The sequence below is a fragment of the Amblyomma americanum genome, chromosome 3, assembly GCF_052857255.1.
Source record: "Amblyomma americanum isolate KBUSLIRL-KWMA chromosome 3, ASM5285725v1, whole genome shotgun sequence".
NCBI lineage: Eukaryota > Metazoa > Arthropoda > Arachnida > Ixodida > Ixodidae > Amblyomma > Amblyomma americanum.
The window spans coordinates 184,426,325-184,428,545 of NC_135499.1; the positions used below are offsets into that span (position 1 = coordinate 184,426,325).

The 2,221-nt window shown below is 55.5% G+C and overlaps 1 protein-coding gene across 2 annotated transcripts in view; it reads left to right on the forward strand.

Annotated features, from left to right (window-relative positions):
- Positions 1–1,075: 1,075 nt before the first annotated feature.
- Positions 1,076–2,221, forward strand: part of LOC144125617 (actin-5C-like) — a 2,984-nt gene continuing 1,838 nt past the window's right edge. The window contains exons 1-2 of one of the 2 annotated variants that reach the window (XM_077659152.1): positions 1,076–1,197; positions 1,690–1,854. In XM_077659152.1, the coding sequence (XP_077515278.1) occupies positions 1,729–1,854 (126 nt within the window). In that variant the 5' untranslated portion in view covers positions 1,076–1,197; positions 1,690–1,728. Of the gene's footprint in view, positions 1,327–1,689; positions 1,855–2,221 lie in introns of both variants that reach the window. The other variant, XM_077659153.1, reaches the window with a different exon arrangement.

The window sequence follows — 2,221 nt, forward strand, 5'->3', positions numbered from 1 at the left end:
CGATGGAAATCGCGCCCGCCTTCTTTGCACACAAAGCGCGCAAGACAAATAACCGCCCTGTTCAGGAGCTAGCTCCGAGCCAGGCAGTTGAGGCAACCGGCACCAAATATTCACTTCTTTATTGCCTTTTATCTATGAATAAACGCGTACCACCACCAGCCGCTTTTATCGTTATAACGACTCGTATGATATGCGGCTATCTGCTTCCAACTGAAACTTCGCCGCGCTGTCACTACTGTTCGCGCGACTTTTTATACATGGCGATGCTGCTTATACAGCGCGACCTTAAAGCTGAAAGCACGCGGCATGCAAACGCGCGCGCTCGAGACCTCTGACAAGGCCCTTCGGGAGATGACGCAGGTGGGAAAAAGCGCGCCGTACGAGTGCGCCTGCCCTTGAAGTCCTCTCAACGGCGAAAATGGCACCGCGCGGCGATTCTCGGGAGTGTATCGGCCGCCCAGTAAACGAGGTCGCAGGCGCTACAACGAGCTCGAAAAACTGCGCTCGCAAGAGCGCGCGAGGGGAATCCTCGGCGGTGCCGCAAAGCCCGCACAAACACACAGGCACACCGTTACGTGGCTACCTACTCGGAGAAAAAAAGGGCCAGCCGGGAATCCATCCGACGGCGAGCGGCGTAGTGCTCGAGCGCAGCCGAGCAAGCGCCGTTGGCTGGACTTCGCACGCGAGCATCGCCGAGGAGAACGAAAGAGCCGGGGCCGACCGATTACTGCAGCGAAGAAGCACAACCCCCCACTTCGCGCAGTAGCAGCACAGCTTGCACGGCTTTCTTTTCGTCGTCTGTCAATTACGAGCTGCCTGCCGCTGCACCGAAAAAGAAACCAAAACCGGCTGCTGCCGGCAAACCACTCGAGCATACACACCGCCGGCCCCGCCGACCGGCGCTGCTCGACCGGCGAGGCAAAAAAAAATTCCGGGTCGCCGGAAAATGACGTCACGAGCCATATATGGGCATAGCTGACGCCGCGCTCGTCATTGGGCGCTGCCAACTTCCGGCGCGCGGGGTTGGACCAATTGCAGGCCTCGTTGCTTTGCCGCTACCATATATGGCAATCTGGTTCTGTGGTTTGAACGGGGCTCAGCGGCGCTAACGCACGTGCGATAAAAAGGCCGCCGGCCGCGTTCAGGCATCGCAGTCGTGTCCCTGGATTCGCTTGGGAGCCAGCGTAAAATTCTCTCGTAAGTGCCTCTGCGTTTTCTGCAAAGTGCGGTGCTTGGGTCCTCGTCTCCTGTGCTCATCTCTGCTGGCGTTGCTCCTTCAAACAGGCTGGATTACTCGAACCCTGGATTTTGAGTTTGACAGCTCCAGTTAAGCCTTGTGCTTGTTAGCGCAGCTTTGACGTGTCGCTCCGAAGTTTTAACTTGTGGGCGTTTGTTAGGGTGGAGATGCTAGCATGTGCCTAAGTCTTGCTATGTGGAAAATTTGCATCGTTTCAATGATTTAGCTGACTGAACTCGTTTAGCTTCCTTCTCTTGGAGCGCTAATAGGCCCGCTTCTGATTTCATGTTTGACTGGATGCCTATGCAGCCGTGGTGGCCGAACACAGTATTATGGTAATGCCAGATCAGCTCCCTTGTAAAATATGCGGCAATTTCTAAGTGGAAGTTTGTAGGTGGGCCTTCTGGGTTATGCAGCTCTAGTCATCATTGCAATCGCTTTTTTTTTTCTAGGTTTCCACTTCACCTACACAGGTAAAACCCCCAGACACGATGTGTGACGACGACGTTGCCGCCCTGGTCGTTGACAATGGCTCCGGCATGTGCAAGGCTGGATTCGCCGGAGACGACGCTCCCCGCGCCGTGTTCCCGTCCATTGTCGGCCGTCCCAGGCATCAGGTGAGTCACTTCTACTGACGCCATTTCTACCGCGTAGTCAATACAGCATCCGTCTAAACTGTCGCATATTAAGCGTGGGACAATCGGTATCAGTCGCAGGGCTTTAAACATTTTCCTTGTAACGCCGTATGTTGCGGCTTATTTTCCATGGCACCTACTTCATACTCAGCAGCACACTGCTACCTGTTGGATGCGAGTGACGCGTTCCTGTTGCTATGAGCGTGGCGTTTGGTTGGTCCTAAAGTCTGCGGCCTGCGTCTCGGACCTTATCGCGATGGCCCAGCATTTTGTGCTGGGCTGCGTTCACGGACGGTTGCATTGCAAGGCGTAGGGGTGGCTTCGAGTCTGGGAAAGGCGGCGTAGACGG